Source organism: Cannabis sativa, chromosome 7 (genome assembly GCF_029168945.1).
Source record: "Cannabis sativa cultivar Pink pepper isolate KNU-18-1 chromosome 7, ASM2916894v1, whole genome shotgun sequence".
Taxonomy (NCBI): domain Eukaryota; kingdom Viridiplantae; phylum Streptophyta; class Magnoliopsida; order Rosales; family Cannabaceae; genus Cannabis; species Cannabis sativa.
In genome coordinates this window covers 57,221,100-57,238,143 of record NC_083607.1, presented here as the reverse complement: position 1 = coordinate 57,238,143, position 17,044 = coordinate 57,221,100, and the positions used below count along the sequence as shown (strand labels likewise).

Below are 17,044 nucleotides of genomic sequence, written 5' to 3'. Positions count from 1 at the left end.
CGTTAAAGTTTCTCAAAGAAGATGATTCTTACAACTTCTATTTTGAGAATCTTATAATGTGAATAGCTGGGAACATGATCTACAATTATGGAATTCTAACTTTCTTAACGAATCAAATGTTGGTTCTATTTAAGTGTTAATTATGGAATTAAAAAGTTATGCACAAATTTAAATTGGATCTAAATATACTTTCACTAGTGAATTAACGATACTAAAGGATAAAGAATTAATTAGAAAGGTAAAACAGTAATTTAAATTAAACTAATTACGAACCGACACAAGGAGGGCTAATCACTGGAATTAGTTATATCAATGGACGATGTAGTAAAACTCAGTAAATATAATTCTACAATTACTAAGAGTTCAATTCCATATTTATAGTGGAGTAATCATGGAATTAATAAACAAGATTGTAATGTCCTAATGCTAAGGCAGGCTACAGTGCTTTTCAATTACGGTGCTATCTTTCCTAATCAAAAAATTTTCTCGAAAAACGTGTCAAATTAAAACTTTTATATTAAATATTAAACTTTATAATTTACATACCAATTTACAAACACCGGGATCCCATTTTTAAACTTTTATCCAAAATATACAAAATACATAACCAGGTCGCCCAGCGACTACAAAATAATAACCATAGATGTCCCGAGACTAAACACTCCAGGTCGCGCCGCCACGACATGTACAACCTCATCCCAGCCCAGGCTCACTCCTGTTCAGCTTTCGCCTTTCCTTTACCTACACATGGAAGCAAAACTGTGAGTCGACAGACTTAGTAAGAAAAGCATATAACATATCATATAATACCGACTTGTATCTAGGCACCCATACACCTATTTACAAGGCTTAACAGATGAGTAAGAACGTTCCACACTAGGGTACAGCCACTATACCACATACACTACGTACCTCACTGTACATGTGTTGGTAGGATTTGTCTCGTACCCCGAGTACCACTGAGTGATATACCACAGACACCCTGTACTTTCCCGTACTTGTGTCGGTATCACTTTAATGTACTCATTAACAATACACACTATACCAATCCACTCTGTACCATATAAGCATGCATGTATATACACACAGATATTGATATCACACATTATATACAGCTCTTACCTTCTTTCCAGATTCAAGTGTGCTGGTCGACCTGAACGGAAAGTCTCGTGTTGGATGGATGCCCTAATCACATAACGAAATCGGGTAAATCACATGCTCGAAACCCTAATCCAGGAAACTCGAACCTATAACTCTAGGCTCTGTAACATTCACCAGAGATTACACTAACTCGGGAAATAGGGAAACACTCAACTAAGGTACTGAAATGATCGAGAATTGAGAAAACGAGTTGCTCGGGGAATCTGCCAAAATCGGCTAACTGGTTTTACAGGCCCTGGCAAACCGGTTAGCCGGTTTGCACTAGGTTTTCCCCAATAATTCATTTCTTGCTCAAAACTCATCCAAATGCCACCAAACTTTCCAGAGTACCTAAACAATGTATACACAACATAATCCAACCAAAAAATCCCAGAAAAAGCCATTGAATTCAAATATGCCATTAAAGACCCAAGTTTAGGTTTCTAAGCTTAAACTTGCACAAATCCATTCCCATACACCAAAACTAGCTGCTAGAAGCTAAATCTAACTCAAATAAACCCTACAATTCGAACTACACAAAAACTAAACCCTAACAGCCCCTAATTTTCAAAATCATATACTCAACCAAACCTTAAAATTCAAGAACTAAGAAATAGTGATGCTAGGGCTTACCTTGGCTTGATTCTCTCTGAATTTATTGCTGAAAACACCAAGAATCAGCAACGATTTCCCCTTGTTCTAGGCTGGTTCAAAGAGAGAGGGAAGGGAAGAGAGTGTTTTCTATTTTTTTTTTATCTTTTCCTTTGATTTTCTCTAATTGAATAAAAGTTAGGAAAATTAATTCCTTGCTGAAATTAGAATGGCCATGTGTCACTCTCCTAGGCAGCCATTAAACCTCCTCTTTGACAATTTACTAAAATGCCTCTAAACTTATAACTTAGGTATTTCAAGACTAGGGGTAAAATGGTCAAATTCCATAACCCTGCTCAACCCCGGTATTTTATTTTCTTCAATACACATCCCACTAAAATATAAGGTTCTAGACTTACCCATGTGATTAAACTAGTCATCCATCGTATTTTCCGCTGTCATCGAGCAAAAATTACAAAAATTGCATAATTCACATATAAGTCAAATAATACTCCTAGAGGTTAATAAAATCTCAAAAATTAAGAAATTATGACTCTAATGCCTATTTCTAACAATGGGACCCACAATAATTAAATTCATAAATAATTATAAAAATATCAGATTTTAGTGCTAATTGCATTTACTAATCTAAATTACTAAAGCGGTCATTACAAGGATTGTTTGGTTGATGAGATTCAATAAATAATCTAGTTTATTATAGTTTATAATTATAGGTCCATGGTCCCTGAATCGCCACCTTGAAATACTATCAAGGGGAGGAACAAAAGTTGTATATGGAAGTTCGAAAAATCTATTTTGATTTGTTAAAATAGTAATTATTTATTTTGTAATAAATAATTTATTTTTCAAATATAAAATTAAATAAATTGGTTAGACAAAAAATATCAAGACAAAAGACACAACCCTTGTCTTAACTAAGACAGATGAAAGTGCCACCTACACTGCCTATGGCCCATTTCAACTCAGGGTCGGCCCTGTTTCCAGACACTATAGGCGCCCCTAATGTGAGGTGTCCCCACTAGATTTTTTTTGGTTTAATTAATTAATTAATTAATTCAAAAGATAAATATTGATTTAAATTTGAATTTGAAAAGTAGTTGAGATATTCCCTCAATTGAATATAGAAAATAAATATCTATAATAGAATTTTGTTATATTATTTATTTAAATAATTAATATAATTTAATAAATAATTTAAATTTAAATAATTAATTAAATAAAATATTTATTAGATTTAGTTAAATATACCATATAACAAAATTTTGAAGAAAAAGAAAGAATTTTAACGTATCTTTTTGGAAAGCTTAAAAAAGATTAACTTGATTTAATCTTTTCTCTCAAAAAAATATTATAGAATTGTTCTTACTCATGTAGAATACAAGAACTTCATATACACTTTGTATTTTACTAGTCCACACTAATCTTTGTATATGGTGGAAGATCTTGAAGATCAAGGTATGAGTTTTTAAATCACCGTCCTGAGGATACAATATACGAAAAAGACTCAATGATACATTGATAGGCTTCGAGAGGTAAACAATCTTTTCATTTTTATTACTTTCAGATTTAATATATATACATATGTTAATCTTAGGCATATGATACAATAATAATCAGAAATATTTATTCTGATTTGTACCTAATTTAGTACCATAAAACGAATATTTACGACTGTCAAAGACCCTTTAGGATTTCCCGATGTAGAGGAAGATCCCAACAACATACCACCTAAGAAAAAAGCAGGCAAGGATTGTCATTTGATACCAGGGACAGGCAAGATCCCCATAGAAGACTGAATATATATATGACTCCCAAAAATCATATCTTGCTGCGATGAAAAAGAAACACTCTCATTCTCAATCATGTGATCAAAATTCTCGTGCAAAGTCACATCTCCATTATCTAACATAGACCCACCATCACATGCCAAATTAGTATTACCAATACCATGCACATTAACTTTCCAGTCGTGTGCCACATTAATATATAGTATCAGAGAGATGTTCATATTTAAGCGCCACCAACATCTTCTCTTCTCCTTCAATAATACCAACACGCAGAGCCCTTGGGAGAGATTTAGAAACATCAACGGTTATATGAACACAAAGAAACTGACCAAACTTATCCCCAAAAAAAAGTGAGGATCAACCTCTACAACAGACCCAATCAATCTACCAACCTCCCTACCAATGTCCACATCAAGACATCCTAATGGAAAATAATGTTGTTGGATTCAAAAAGATACCATATTAAAATTCAAAAAAGAATAATTACCAATACCAATTGGTTCAGCCAAGAGTAGTAAAGTATGTTCAAGAATCTAAGGACCCCCATTAAGAACTTAACATTGATTATCATCAAGTTTGAACCTAAAAAAAATCGTATTGGATTTACATATTTCTTATAGCCAAAACTATAGAATCATGGGGATCAATCAGGCTGAAATAACGTAGCCCACTAACAATTTTGAGACTCTCTCAATCCCTTTGGAGATTGATAGACAAATCTAAATCTCCTTGAATGGTATCCTCACTTTCATCAACATCCAAGGTATATTGTAACGCAGTTAACTTTTCACTGTCTAGGACAAAAAATGAGAAACAAAACACAATGAACACTTCAAACCCAACACCACCAGAAACAGAGACTCAGAGAGAGAGAGGTCAAACTTAGGAGAGCGAAAATTTATAATATTTTTCTTTGTAGGAGAGGTCAATGATTGGTTACTATAGATGAATTTGTATTTTTATGTTAAGATGAATTAGTAATTAAAAAAGATATATATATAATAATAATAAGAAAAATTTTATTTACACCTCAAAAATTTATAAACACACCTTATTTTAATAATTTTTATTTTATATAAAATTTATATCTTTAATTGTACTAAGTTTTTTTAACGTTTTTCTTCTAATTCATATTCTTAAAAAATATACCTATCAAATAAAAATAAATTAAATTTTAAATATTATGACAAAAAAATTAAAATAAAAAATTATACAAAATTTTTTTAGAAAAAAGTAAAATATATATACATAAGTTAGAAAAAATTATGAAAATGAAATCAAAATTAGTATTGAAATTAACATAAAATAATGTGAAGAAAATTTTTTAAGAAAAATATTAAGAGTAATTTATAAAAATTATTCAAGTTTATATTTTTTTAATAATAGGGTGTATTTATCATTTTATGGGGTGCAAATATAACTCCCCTAATAATAAATTGTCCATAACAAATTAACTTTCCCGAATTTCATCTCTTTCTCTCTAGCCGCTAACCACAAGTTCCTTTTTTGATGTTCTGACCAGGGCTCCTTGGGCTTTGCGTGGCTCTGGTCGGGCATGAGTGTTTGTGTTTGTGCGAACAGGAGCCTCTTGATCCTTTCTTGGGTTGTCATGGCATTGTTCTCTTCTTTTTTTTTTTTTTTTTTGTTTCAACGGTTTGTGGGCTCTCTTTGACGGTTTGTGTAAATCTATCGAAGATTTGACGGTCATTCTAAAGGTTATTTGCTTCCAATCAGGGGTGGGATTGTCGAATCCAGGGTGGTGGTGTGGATTCCTAGAAGGTCAGCGATGGTGTAGCTCTCTTTGGATTCGAACTGGGCTCTTGTATTGGGTCTTCTTGGGTTGGGGACCTTGGGGTTGTGTTGTGGGTGTTCACAAAGAAATGGTCCATCAATATGGTAGTGTTTCAAGATTGAAGAAGGTGACCAGTGTTTGGGATTTGGGCCATGGCTATCTGTGATTTTTAATTTTATTGTGTTGTTTGTTTTTTTATGTTTTCAAACAGATATAATAAAATATAACTTCATAAAAAGCTAGTGATAAAAAATACTATTTGGAAGCATAGCAAGTTGTATCCTCTATTGTCGTTAAAGATATTGAATTTTGAGTTCTGACAATCGTGAGACGTTAGTTCGGTCGGTGCTCAAAGCTAATTGACTTCCCCCTCTACTGGTATTGGTCTGCTAAATTGTGATGCTTCCATTGGTTCCAATTCAGTGGGCTGTGATTCGAGTGTGGTTGCCCATGATTTTCAAGGGGTTGTCATTGCTGCTCAAACTAAGTACAAGTCAGGGCTCTTCTCTATTTAAATGGGTGAGGTTTTGGCAGTGCAAATGGCCATTGAACTTGATGGTTTTCCACAGTTGCCTTCTTTATTTGTTACCTCTAACTATGTTGTCGTGTTGAATGCCTTCGGGTTGGGAGAAGAGTTGCACACTAATTGGTAGGTGCTGATTAAGTCCATTAGGGCTCGTTTAGTACGCCGTATTGTAATGTATTGTATTGTGTTGGATTGTATTGTATTAGTATTATTTAATACAATACAATGTTTGGTATTGACTTTTATTAATTGATTGTGTAAAGTTATAATATATTTTTAATACACTCGATACCAACACCAACTACGGGTCCGGGTCCAGGCCCGGGTCCCAGATTCGGATCCAGGCCCGGGTCCCAGATCCCGGGTCCGGGTCCCGGGTCTCAGTCCGGGTCCCGAGTCCCAGGTACGGGTCTGGAGTCCGGGTCCGGGTCCCGAGTCTAGGTCTAGGTTCGGGCCCGAGTCCGGGTCAGGGGTCCGGTCCAGTGTCCAGCATCTGGGTCCGAGGTCGGGGTCCGAGTCTGGGTCCATGTCCGGATCCGGGTCTGGGGTTGGGGTCCGGGGTCCGGGTCGAGGTCTGGGGTCCAAGGTCCGAGGTCCGAGTCCCAAGTCGAGGTTTGGGTCCGGGGTCTGAGGTTCGGGTCCAGGGTCGAGGTCCGGGTCCCAAGTCCGGCGTCGGGGTCCAGGTCCGAGTCTGGGATCGGGGTCCGGGCTTCAGGCCCAGGTTCGGGTTCGAGTCCGAGTCCGGGTACGGGGTCTGAGGTCAATCTAAGTTCGGGTCCAGGGTCTGGGTTCGGGTCGGGGTCAGGGTCTGGGGTCCGGGCCCGGGTCCGAGTCCGAGTCCGGGGTCCGAATTCAAGTCGAAGATTAGTGTTAACCCCAAATCCTTTGTAAATATTATAATGCAAGCTAATACGAACTATTTATTAGGTATTAAATAATACAACATACATTGTATTAAAAAATTTGATTGTAATAATTAATACAATATATTGCTTAATCCAAACATAGTGTTATTTATTATTTAATACAATACGACCCTTATACAGCGTACCAAACGAGCTCTTAGAGAGTTGTATAATAATTTTCCAACTCTTTGAGATTGTTTCATTCTTTCCTTTCCGTGCAACTAATAAAGTAGCTCATAAGTTAGCTAGTTTTGCTTTTTGCTTGTTGAGTTGTAGTGGCACCTAGCACTCTTTATAGGTGGCACTATATAAATGGTTAGCGATTATTCCATAATAGTTATTAAATTAAATTATATGAAATCTGATACTTAATTATACGAATAGTAATATGACACATCTAAATGGTGCTAAGCACCACCACTTGTGCCTTTTAACATTTCTCAATTTTTAAGCAAAGTTGCACGCTATTAGTCCGTTTTGTTGAATAAAATTTCTCTTCAAAAAAAAAATTAGTGATAAAGAAAAAAAACTAATAATCATTATGACAAAACCGGCATATTAGGAAAAGAAATTTTGAAGTAAAAGGTTAGTCATTACAAAGACAAAAGAAAGAAAAAAAAAATGGGTCTCTTTTAACGAATTAAAGAATAAGAACCAACTTTCATCTCAAATGACTCCAGTAGTCTCTCTGTCCACCTCTCTACATTTAAGTGTGATGAAAATCAGCTCCAATAATAAATCAATATATCAAGTAAGGAATTCAATTTCAATACATTATGATAAAACAATGCTACATTACTTAATATTTATCTCCAAAAAAATATAAGATGAACTAGACCCCATATAATGATGATAGTATTAATTTCCTATGAATATGTCAAATGAAATTTCTACATTATTTAAACTAAGAGGTCTTTAGTTGTACTCAATGAATATGAATCAATTAACAAGTTCTTTGTATTTTTACACTTTCGATATCCCTAGAGATATAGGAATGGCCTTGCCTATTTCAATAGGGACTCAAGAATGTTATTTTAACCCAAGAATATATTATAGGGTGAATACCATTTTGGACCTTATATTTTGCAAAAGTTATTAATTGAATCTTATGTTTTGTTAAATGACAAAATGGATCTTGTATTTTCTAAAATTGTACAAATAGGATCATGAACTAATTTTTTATCAAAATAAAACTTAATAATAATCTAATCTAGAGATGTTATGATAAAACTAGATATATTTTCTGTATGTTCTTATTAGAAAATTTCTTAAAGTTGATTATACAAAAAAAATAAAATTGTTAAAAATTGAGTTCAATGTTCTATTTTTACCATTTTAAAAAATGGGTAAATGGCAGCAAAACCTCCAAAACTTTCATTTTGGTTTCACTTAACTCCCAAAACCCTAAGTTGGGCGGTAAAACCCCCAATACTCGTGTTCTTACCAATTTAACACTTCCGTCCAAATTTAGTTGTTAACTGTCAGGTTGGATTGTCCACGTGGACACAATATACACATGGCACAATTTTATTGGCCCACGTAAATAATTATATTAAAAAAATTAAAATTAAAATTAAAAAAATATTTTTTTTTCTTTAAAATCATTAAAAAAAACTATTTTTTTTTCTTTTTTTCTTATTTTTTTCTTTTCCTTTGTTTTCTTTTTCATTTTTGCAAACACCCTCGTCCTCTTCTCTTTCTCTCTCTCGCGAGTAGGCAGCGGGCAGCCCAAGACCACCATCATCAGCCATCTCTCTCGATCCCCCTCTCTCTCTCTCTCAGCCATCTCTCTCGATCCCCCTCTCTCTCTCTCAGCCATCTCTCTCAATCCCCCTCTCTCTCTCTTAACCATCTTCTCTTTCTCGATCCCCCCTCTCTCTCTCAGCCATCTTCTCTTTCTCTCCCGATAACACCCACCACCGAGGTGTCGTCGCCGTCATCGAGGACCACGGATCCAGGTGTCGTCGCCGTCGTCGAGGACCACCAAACCAGGTTAAACCCGATCCCCTATCTCTCTCTCTCTCTTTCTCTTTCTATCTACCTGAACTCCTCTCTCTCTCTTTCTCTCTCTTTAGATCTAGGGATTTCTATAAAAAAATTTTGCAATCATCAAGATCTGTGTATAGATATCCCTATTTGGGTATTATTGTGTTCATTATTTTCAGATATGAGAAAAGATAATTGTTGTGGGGAAAATAAATTTAGGGTTTTCAGATTTGAGTTTTGGGACTGAAATTTTGTGTATATATTTGTGTGTGTTTATTTGTTTGTTGGATTTGAATTTGTTTAAATTTGATTTTAGTATTTAATTTTTTGTGTTATATGAATTTGAAAAATAGGTTGTGGTGGTAGTTTCGGTAGTGGTGGGTGGTGGTGTTTACGATGGTTATGGATGGTGGTGGTTTCAGTAGTGGTGGGTGGTGGTGTTTACGGTGGCTACGGATGGAGGTGGTGTTTACGGTGGTTTCGGTTGTGTTGGTGGTGGTGTTTACAGTGACTTTGGATGGAGGTGATGGGCTGATAGAGAGAGCGAGCTAAGATGAACAGATAGAAAAAGAAAGAATAGAAAGAAAAAAAAAAAAGGAAAAGAAAGGAAAAGAAAGAAAGGAAAAAACAAAGAAAAAAAAAACAAAAATATTTTTTTATTCATAATTTTTTTTAATTTTAAATTCATTTTATTTTATTTTTTTAATTTTCTTAATATAATTATTTACGTGGGCCCATAAAATTATGCCACGTGTATATTGTGTCCACGTGGACAATCCAACCTGATAGTTAACATCTAAATTTGGACGGAAATGTTAAATTGCTAACAGAACACGAGTATTAGGAGTTTTACCGCCCAAATTTGAGTTTTGGGGGTTAAGTGAAACCAAAATGAAAGTTTTGAGGGTTTTGCCGCCATTTACCCTTAAGAAATATAAGTTCATTTTATCATTTAACAAAACAGAAAGTCTAATTAGTAACTTTTGTAAAACACAGAATCTAAAATAGTATTTACCTAATATTATATGATTAAGGTTCAGTAGAATGTAAGTCAATATGAAATAACAACAAAAGGTACATACATACCTTTTCTCCTTGTTTCTTCAAGTCCTCAAGATTAGAGCCACTAGAAAAGTTGCTATTCTTTTCCTTCTGATAAGTTTTATTCTTATGCAAGGATTTCTGCTTCTTACAATCCTTAGTTGTTTTATCCTTGCTACCGAGCCTTTTGCGTTTCGTCACCTTTTCTTCCAACTTACTCTTAACCTTTGCCACAGTAGTAGGAATCCCTTTCTCTGCCTATGAACATTACAATAAGTTTCAATTATCATACACTAAAATAGCAAGTATAAAACCACATACAGAATTCATAAATCTTACAAGAGAAAGGTTAACTGAAGTGGCATCCCCCATATGAAAGGCATCATCTAAGGCATTCAGATTAAAAGGACGAATACATGCATCACTTTTTCGCAAAAATTTGCCATCTAGAAAGAGCTGTTCCAACTCCATCCCTTCCCCTTTACAGATTTCAAGGTTTCCAACCACACTATGTAGATAGTGTGTCTCAGATATTGATGAAGGAATTGACCTTCTACAGAAAAGTTCGTAGTGAGGCATAAGTTTGTACTGATTTATGAGATCAACCGCACCGCCAAGTTCTCGCAACCCTGACAATCATTCAAAGATTTTATAAAGTACCATAATTTCAATTAACTTATTACACATGGTTCAAGATAATTGACAATGTTCCATAACACAGCAGATAGTAGAAGCCGGTTCGAGATGGAACTTGTTTAATTTAGTTCTCCAAGTTCCAACTTCCAACCATTTCAATCTTAGCACAAACAATAGAAGGAAAGAAAATATGGCAATGATATTTCAGAGCCATAATTTAAATCCTAAATTTAAGGAATAGAATCGTCCTACTATTTAAGCATTAAAATTGCGTATGTTTGAGCAAGTTCCTTCCAAGGACTTCTCCAGATGATCATTTCACGATCAAATGGGTTTGTATACAGCTCAGTTTTTTATATCACTGTGTTTAAACCCCATGAAACACTCCAAACATGGAGATCTGATCAGTGACACAATAAGCGGACATTTATACATAATACAGATGTATTAACAGTATATAACTGCCTCCATTCATAAGGACTTCAAACACAATTGGCATTCCCCCACCACGCAAAAAGAAGAAGAACTACAACAAGAACAAAAACAAAAACTTGGACAAACAAATAAACTCACACCCTTCAATGTTTGGACCATAAGTCAAGTACCAATTACTTCAAAATTGTAAATCCACCAAACACAAGTACAATAAACTATCAGATAATCAGAATAGCCTATTACCATGTCCAAAGCTTTTGGCTTCAAAATCCATTTTCCCTTTGAGATATCAGGTAAAGTCACAACTTCACCTGTCAAGATTAAAAGATCACATAATTATGAATTCAGCTAATTAACCAGCATAATCTGGTGAGTATAATATAACTTCAAAACAATCTTTTTTTTTACCAGAAAAAGAAAGCAGTAGAATATTATAACTTCATCCATTATATAAAACAAAAACAGAAACCAATAATGGGGTTTCTTTCCTATTAAATATTTCATTGGATACAGATTACAGATTTGAGGAAAAGAATGTGGAAAAAGGATAAACTGGAAAACTATAAATGACCAAATAATTGAGTTGAGCCCCTCTTCTATTCTAACGCCAAAATTGTAACCATTGCAAAATTTAATTCAATATATATTATTGTGTACTAGATTGCTTTCAACCCAGCAAGTTGGCGTAGTTTCTCGCAGAGTATAAATGTGATTGTAGTTTGAGGACCTAATCTTGCGAAAATTGCAAAACCCCCCTTGTAAAGGGCTTTGGGGCCTTCTGTACGAATGACCTGGTATGCACAATGAAATCCATTCTTATAGTTACCAACTCTTTTAGATTCTCGTTGCAACATGAGGCGGGTTTTCACCATGTCCATGGGTGCAGTAATGAAGGTGCTGACTGTGCCTGCAACAACACTCGAGATGAGATGCAAATGAAATCCTTCTTCAAATGATGCCAAACTAATCAGGATCCGCTTGGTTTCATCATATGTTGCCAGTTGTGAGGCAGTCAAAGCAGCAGCTCTGGCCATTGCAGGGCCAACCCCCTTCCAAAGTGCTATTATTCCTTCTTGGGAAACAATTCTGCGCAATTCTTCTATCGGTCCTCTATTTCTCATATTTGGATTCATCTGCAATCGAACCTTCAAAACCTCAATTGGATTTGTCACAGCAGTTGCAAAGGCACCAGCAAACCCACCAGATGCAATCTTAAGAAAGATATTGTTAGATCCAAAAGCCCAATTACAAGCATACTTTGAGGGTTCATACAAGCCTAAGCGTAGACCACCATACAGAACTGACCTTGTCAATGCAGGTGTTAATCCCAGATACAAAGATTTAGGACCTTCAGTTTTTAATACTCCAACAAATAATTGCCCCTGTACATGATTTTTTTCATGAGTATACTCTGATAAATCAGATCATGATGCATTCATTAAAATCAATGAAGATTACCATTCCAGCCAAAGGACCTTTCTGACCAACAAGTTGCATCTGCAGCCTAACTTTAAGTACATCAAGAGGATGAGTTATTCCTGTTGCAACTGCTACCGAAAGTCCACTAGTACCAAAGTGGTAACCAGCATTAGAAGGCGAGACAGCCCAACTCGGCTTCTCACTGCCTCTCATGGTCCCTGGAAATTTCAACCAAAACCATGCTTAACGAGTATATCATATATTTGTGTTTGGTAGACAAGAAAATACATAGAAGCTTGGCTTTTTATAAAATTTTGAGGCCTGCCCTGTACAAAACTTTAAAACAATAACCCAATTGACATCACTCATTTATAATAATAATCATAACTGAGATTGAAGCCTGAAAAATGAATCATTGGCAACCACTGATCAAATGGTAGACATGTTACCATTTACAGTGAATCACTGGCAACCATTGATGAAAGGGTCATAAATTGCTTGGCCCATGTCTAAGAGACCGTTGTAAGTCAAACCTTTCGAAACAATATCAAAGACTATAATTTTTGAAATAATATCATTGTAAATATCCCCTCTAGTTATATTCTGCTCATTATTTCAGACAATTTGTTGATCTATTACTAACCTGTAAATCTGGCTCAATTCAAAAATTCAGACAAAAAAATAAATATATAAATAACAGCCTAATGATGAATTATGCTAATATGCACATGCATTCTTAAAGAAAATGTTTTTACGTGTTAACGATAATGAACTAAATTTCAAATAACTTAAAGTAGTTAAATAGACTCTCATGCTGCAAGTAACTCAAGGCCTAATAAGCAAATTGTTTTTTTTTTGAAAAAAAAGAGCAGAATATAATTGAATGGGGATATTTGCAGGGGGACAAAAAAAAATAGGGCCAAAACTCTACAAGCCACAAGAGTCATAATTCAAAGGAAAAAATCCTTTTTATTCAAAAAAAAAAAATCTAGCAAATGACATATTTTAGGAACAATATATGAAGCCAGAGATCTTTGAAAATTTATCCCTCTTCAATTTATTTTGTATAATTGAAGACGAGAAATATAACAGTAAGAAAAACAAGAAAGATTAATTAGTGTATACAGTCTTCAAGTGTTAGGTGTAAAATTTAAAGACTAGATAAGCGCTAAAACAAAACAATTATAATACAATAAAGATAAATGTGGTTACATAGTATTCAAGTGCAATATGCACAAAATATTAGGAGACAAATCAAAAAGTGAAGCAATTTATTCAAATTTCTGAAATGCAATCAACAGTACTAGACTGTGACCCTAGAACAACAGCTGGGCTGAAAAAATGCCAGCTTGAATCATGGAAAGCACCATAATAATCATCTGAAACTGTCTTAATTTTGAACTCATCTGTGACTTTACTAACCAAAAAGATATGCCTTGATAATGCAACAACTGAGTTCTTAAATTGTGATGCATACTGTTCATAGTTGTCAAAGCTATTCCCAAACAATACTATGTTTTTCAAAAGCCCAACTCTCAAATTCTCCTCTAAAAGATTGTCATACAACTCTGCTTCACAGTGTGGCATGAAAAACATGGTTGGCTTTTGCGCCTTTCGCCGACCTTGCTCATCAATAGATAAGACTGAGCAACCCAGAACTTCCAAAACTTGTGATTCTGTGGAAGAAAGAACTGGATCAAATACCTCAATGCCTCCAATCCAGGTGAACTTTCTTTTTAGCAGAAGTGCAAGACTCAATTGCAATCGAGGGTTTTCATAGGATTCGATGCTGCCGATACCATAAATTACCATCTGCATGTTTGAATCAGAACCTAAAACCTTTTGCAAATTATTTGAAATTTCTTGAGACTCAATTTGATCCAATAAAGTAAGAAAAAACTGAGAAGTCTCGAGTTTCTTCATGCAGAGTTCCATCTTCTGCATCAATTTTGATTCTCTAAGAGAATTAACTTCAAAATCTGTTGGAGACCAAGGGATCGGTTTCTGGGGCAGTGGTTCTCGAGTTTGAACTAAGGGATTGGTTCTTTTTCTACCGCGACCTCGACGGGGTACAACTACTGTCCAATCTTCATTCACAGAGCCATTCCTGGCTGACACAGTTTTGGCAGAAGCTTCCATTGCCAAAAGAAGAATCTTCCTGTCTCTTTTACCTCAAAAACCTTCTCTTTTGTGGGTTGCAATACAAACAAAATCTACTTTCTCTTAATTCCCTACACAATAAACTTAGCTATAATTCTTTCTAAACATATAGCACCACACAGATGCACATAATGGCTCAATTATGAACACACAAAAAAAAAGGACTATGAAATTTAATCCAAATAAAATAACTAATTCAAAGTGAAATCTTACATCACATCACCAAAACGAGCATGGTTGAATATTCATTAGCTAATAGGAATGAACACAGTAACAAAGGGAAGAAAAAGAAAAGGCAAATACTGAAATGGTGAAATTAAAACACAATTATGAAAATCACTAATCAATTGTATGAAAGTGAAAACTTGACCCAAAGTGGGTCGTCACACATCGCGGAAAGGGCGATCTGTGGAGAATCCCAGAGTGGGTCGCCATGGATGTCGCGAAGAGGAAAATGAAGGCGCCGTATACTAATTTTTGGGAGAGAAATTGACCAAAGTGGTCTAATAAGACCTGATCAAATAAATCTACAATGTTGGTGTCCTAGAATTCAATTGAATCAACAATTTATTTTTGGTTTGCAGAATGTTCAAATTCTTGAACGGCATAGCGATTGAAAAACTAATTAATTCCAATCTAGTTTTTTTTACTTAAAGAATTATGAACAAACAGATACAAATAAATAATTATCATAGAAATTGTACAAGCACCAACCTGATAGGAATTAGAAGATGGCGACTGCAGCCGGTATCGGAAGAGATGAAGTGGGCAATTGTGATGGGGCAGCATCCCCTATCCCCAATCCCCTCCTTCTTCTTCTTCAAAAGGGTATTAGGTATTAGTGGAGAGGTTAGGGTTGCCTAATGGCCTCAAGCCCAATCATCTCTCTTAGGCCTATTCACTTCAAACTAATAAGAGATTATTTCACAAATACACAACAACGACAACAACAACAACAAAATTATAAAAACAAAGAAGTACAAAATTTTCAATATTTTTATAATTTTTTTTAATTTATTTACAGAAAATACGGACTTTTTTTATGTTGTATACTTGTTAATTTTTTATTGATTTTTTATTATATGTATGTTATTTTTTGTTATTGTTTGAATGTTATTTTTCAGTTACTTTTATGTAGGTTTTTGTTGTTTTCGTATTGTTTTTATAAAAAACAGTAAAAATATAAAAATCTTTGGTGGCGTTTGGTAACACTTTTGTTTTTTAATTTTAAAAACAGAAAAATGAAAGTAGATTTTTTGCTTTTAAAATTTTGTTTTTAAAAAATAAAAATGTGTTCTATAACTACTTTTGTTTTTAAATTTTAAAAACAAAAAACAAAAGTGTGTTCTGTAACCACTTTTGTTTTATAATTTTAAAAACAAAAAATAAAAGTGTGTTCTGTAACCATTTTTATTTTTCAATTTTAAAAACAAAAAACATAAATTTTGATTTTTTTTCTTTTTTTAAATAAAAAAATATGAATATCATTTTTTTTAAAACAAATATACAAAAATTATAAAAAAATCAAATAAAAAATACTCATTAACATCTTAAAAAAATTTAAGTAATTTAAAATCACGAAACTCATTATCTATAACACAAAACCGACAAAGTCTAATAATTGTCCAATCTTGACGAAAAATATTAAAAAAAAATCTATTTGTTAATAAGCTTCACTCATTATCTTCATCGTCGATTTGCTCTCTATATATGATCAGCAATTTCATCACGGACATTAGCCATTTCACGGAGTTGATCTCTTGAAATGCTAAACTCAACACTATCATTCAAAGTTTCGTGAGTGCTTTGTATAGTAGCATCTTGTACTTCAGGAATGTCTTCATCTCCATCGAAATATATGTCCTTTTTTGCATTTGTCCTTATAAAATTGTGAATTCCACAACAGGCAATCACAATGTACTTCTGTATTTTTAGATCATATGAAGGCATTTGCTTTAAAATAGGAAAACGAGCCTTTAATACGCCAAAGCACCGCTCGATGACATTTCTCAAAGACGAATGTCGATAATTGAACAACTCCCTTTTTCCTGGAGGATTTCGATCTGCATATTGATTCAAATGATATCTTTCTCCTCGATATGGAGAAAGAAAACCAGGCATGTTTGTGAAAAACCGTGTTTTTGCAAATGTCAGTTGTATATAAGAAAATATAAAAACTGTAAGCGTTTGCGACGGCGAAAGTAATTCGCTACAAAGAACCGAACGAGCGAGAATATAAAATATTTGCAGAAAAATAAATAACTTGACACAAGAGATTTATACGTGGTATCAGTGTTCTCACGAACACTCCTAGTCCACGGGGCCACGCCCAGAGAATGAAATCAATTAATAAAGTATCAAAATTACAAAGACAATTGACTTAAACAAGTTTAGACTCCCTCTAAAGTATTGCCGCAATCCTTTGTAATCCACTTTATGAATCTGACTTCTTGAAACACCTTCAAGCCCGAACTCCCTTCGTCTTTGAAGTGTGAGTGCTTACTTCCTCCCGAAGTAAGGCTTCAACAAGTCTTCTCCCGAAGACCAAGTGCTTACTTCCTCCCGAAGTAAGGCTTCAACAAGTCTTCTCCCGAAGACCAAGTGC

At 34.4% G+C, this 17,044-nt stretch overlaps 2 protein-coding genes across 5 annotated transcripts; both read right to left on the bottom strand.

The window, feature by feature from the left end:
* Positions 1-7,308: 7,308 nt before the first annotated feature.
* Positions 7,309-12,239, bottom strand: LOC133039907 (probable mediator of RNA polymerase II transcription subunit 19b). Its single transcript, XM_061119017.1, has 5 exons — positions 12,166-12,239; positions 11,104-11,171; positions 10,129-10,418; positions 9,835-10,047; positions 7,309-7,462 (listed from the first exon to the last, which is right to left on the bottom strand). The coding sequence occupies exons 2-5, from the start codon at positions 11,132-11,134 to the stop codon at positions 7,424-7,426; spliced, it is 573 nt and encodes a 190-aa protein (XP_060975000.1). The 5' UTR covers positions 11,135-11,171; positions 12,166-12,239; the 3' UTR covers positions 7,309-7,423.
* On the bottom strand, positions 11,290-15,395 carry LOC115697191 (protein SENSITIVITY TO RED LIGHT REDUCED 1). 4 transcript variants are annotated; one of them, XM_030624103.2, is made up of 3 exons: positions 15,154-15,346; positions 12,319-12,497; positions 11,290-12,242 (listed from the first exon to the last, which is right to left on the bottom strand). In XM_030624103.2, the coding sequence occupies exons 2-3, from the start codon at positions 12,490-12,492 to the stop codon at positions 11,517-11,519; spliced, it is 900 nt and encodes a 299-aa protein (XP_030479963.1). In that variant the 5' UTR covers positions 12,493-12,497; positions 15,154-15,346; the 3' UTR covers positions 11,290-11,516. The 4 variants fall into 4 exon arrangements, with proteins under 4 accessions (XP_030479963.1, XP_030479964.1, XP_060974999.1 ...); XM_030624104.2 differs by lacking the exon at positions 15,154-15,346 and adding an exon at positions 13,702-13,841; XM_061119016.1 differs by lacking the exon at positions 11,290-12,242 and adding an exon at positions 13,702-14,510 and having other exon boundaries at positions 12,356-12,497; positions 15,154-15,391.
* Positions 15,396-17,044: the final 1,649 nt, after the last annotated feature.

Bases quoted from the DNA above. Each gene is read 5' to 3' on its own strand.
- LOC133039907 (XM_061119017.1), bottom strand. From the start codon at position 11,134: ATGGATTTTGAAGCCAAAAGCTTTGGACATG. The intron at 10,419-11,103 runs GTAATAGGCTAT...AATGATTGTCAG, and splicing joins AGCCAAAAGCTTTGGACATG to GGTTGCGAGAACTTGGCGGT. The intron at 10,048-10,128 runs GTAAGATTTATG...TAATGTTCATAG, and splicing joins CTTCAGTTAACCTTTCTCTT to GCAGAGAAAGGGATTCCTAC.
- LOC115697191 (XM_030624103.2), bottom strand. From the start codon at position 12,492: ATGAGAGGCAGTGAGAAGCCGAGTTGGGCTGTCTCGCCTTCTAATGCT. The intron at 12,243-12,318 runs GTAATCTTCATT...AATCATGTACAG, and splicing joins AAGGTCCTTTGGCTGGAATG to GGGCAATTATTTGTTGGAGT.